We start from the raw sequence: 2,117 nt of genomic DNA, 5'->3' as shown, positions 1-2,117 counted from the left end.
TGAGGTTGTTTTTTTTTTTTTTTGCTATAGGGCGTGTGCGCTTGCCAGAGAGACAGAAAGTGAGAAATCACCCCCCAGGGTGATTGCCACACTGCAATCCCTTCTTCTCCATTCTCCTCTCGGAATCTTGGGCATGTATTTACATGTGCCCGGCCTGAGTTTAAGCCACCGGATCTGAGATTCACACTTTAGTTGACTACATGGGAGTCTAGGAACATAGCCATTACGCCAACTGCTGGTCCTTCAATCAATAATTTTTTTTAAATAACCAAGATAATGACAAGTCTAATGGTTTTGACTTAAATATGTGGACCCTCTCTCTATTGAATAAGCACTAGGAAGTTCAGCCAGGCCATCTCTGCAGAAGGGCATTAGAAAGAGCTGCTGGCGGGACCAGAAGTTGGGGTAATGGCTATGTCACTGGACTCACATGTATTCTACCACGGTTTGAGTCCCAGACTCAGTGGCTCAAACTCATGCCAGGCATGTGTGCGTGTATGCGTGCCCAAGATCCCGAGAGGAGAATGGAAGAGAAGGGATTGTGGCATGGCCAGCCCCCCCCGGGGGAGATTCCTCTCTTTGTCTCTCTGTCTCTCTCTGTCTTTCTGCTGAGCACAAGTGCCCTATTAACAAAAACCTCTCCAAAGAGAGAGAGAAAGAGCAGCTGGCAGAGTGTAGGTTGTTTTTCGGTTCTTTTCCCAATAGTTTTCAAGTGTTCCTGACATTCATCACTTCTATGGCATTGCCTTTCAGATTTGTTATAAATGTGGATGCAAAAGTTTTTCTGTTATATTTGCCTTCTTTGTCATAGCAATATTTTAGAATGAAAGTGATGATGTGATTCTTAAATTTCAGTTTTAGCTTCTATAAATATCTATTTTGTGGTAAAAAAAGATTTTCTAACTTTGTTTTCTTTCAGCATACTTCTTGATGAAGAAGGTCACATCAAGTTAACAGGTAAAAAATCCTCATTTAATTAAAATATTCCATTCTTGGGGCCAACAGATGGTGTGGTGGTTAGGGCACTGGAATTCCCACATGGCTGACTGTGGTTCGAGTCCCAGACCTGGCAGGTTGCTTTCTCACTCTCTCTCTCTCTCTTTCTGTCTGTCTCTGGCAAAACTCATGAGCGGGACCAGCAGTTAGTGTAATGGCTGCTGAACTCCCATGTAGTCGACCGTGGTTCGAGTCCCAGACCCGGTGACTTAAACTCACACCGGGTGCGTGTGCATGTGTGCCCAAGATCCCGAGAGGAGAACAGAGGAGAAGGGATTGCAGCATGGCCATCCCCCCTGGGGGGTGATTTCTCACTTTCAGTCTCTCTCTATCTTTCTGGCAAGCACATGCGCCTTATTGCAAAAACCTCTCCAAAAAAAATAATAATAAATAACTCATGAGAAAAATAATAAATAAATAAATAAATCTTTTTAAAAATTCTCTCCTCTGTATAATTTCCTCTAAGGTTAATTATGGTACAAATATTGAAGAATAGATTTTATTAAAAACTTGGATTGAGCTAGGTGTGGTGGGTATACCTACAGTCCTAACTGCTTGAGAGGCTGATGCAATGCAAGTTTTGAGGCCAACTTGGACAATACAACAAGACCCTTCTCTTTAAAAAAAAAATATACCCAAAATCTTGGGTTAGAAATTTTAAATAATTAATGTAAATTTTGCAACCCAAAGTTTAAAATTTACTCATGCAAACTATTTAGGATATTTATGACCTCAATATTTATTTTGGCAGATTTCGGCTTAAGTAAAGAGTCTATTGACCATGAAAAGAAAGCATATTCTTTTTGTGGAACCGTGGAATATATGGCTCCAGAAGTAGTTAATCGTCGAGGTCATACTCAGAGTGCTGACTGGTGGTCTTTTGGTGTATTAATGGTGAGGTTTGAGTTTTTGTGGGGACTTTTTTGAGGGGATTGCTTTGTTAAATAAGAATTAGCAGTGAGTGTTCGAAGAAAGAATCTGTTATTTTTCTTTTTTATATTTTATAGTATGTGTAATAAATAACCAAGAAAAATTATTACATCCAATATAAAAAAGACTATGGGGACCAGCAGTTGGTATAATGGCTATGTCACTGGACTCCCTGTAGTCGGCTGCAGTTC

At 40.4% G+C, this 2,117-nt stretch overlaps 1 protein-coding gene across 1 annotated transcript in view; it reads left to right on the top strand.

Annotated features, from left to right (window-relative positions):
• Positions 1–2,117, top strand: part of RPS6KA3 (ribosomal protein S6 kinase A3) — a gene marked incomplete at its 5' end in the record, with an annotated part of 109,222 nt that overhangs the window by 63,447 nt on the left and 43,658 nt on the right. Inside the window, 2 exon segments of the mRNA XM_014587118.2 lie at positions 920–957; positions 1,748–1,890. Coding sequence (XP_014442604.1) covers positions 920–957; positions 1,748–1,890 — 181 coding nt within the window.

The sequence above is a fragment of the Tupaia chinensis genome, unplaced genomic scaffold (assembly GCF_000334495.1).
Source record: "Tupaia chinensis unplaced genomic scaffold, TupChi_1.0 Scaffold000184_1, whole genome shotgun sequence".
NCBI classification, from domain to species: domain Eukaryota; kingdom Metazoa; phylum Chordata; class Mammalia; order Scandentia; family Tupaiidae; genus Tupaia; species Tupaia belangeri.
The sequence above is the reverse complement of the archived record's forward strand: the minus strand, read 5'-3'. Positions and strand labels throughout refer to the sequence as shown.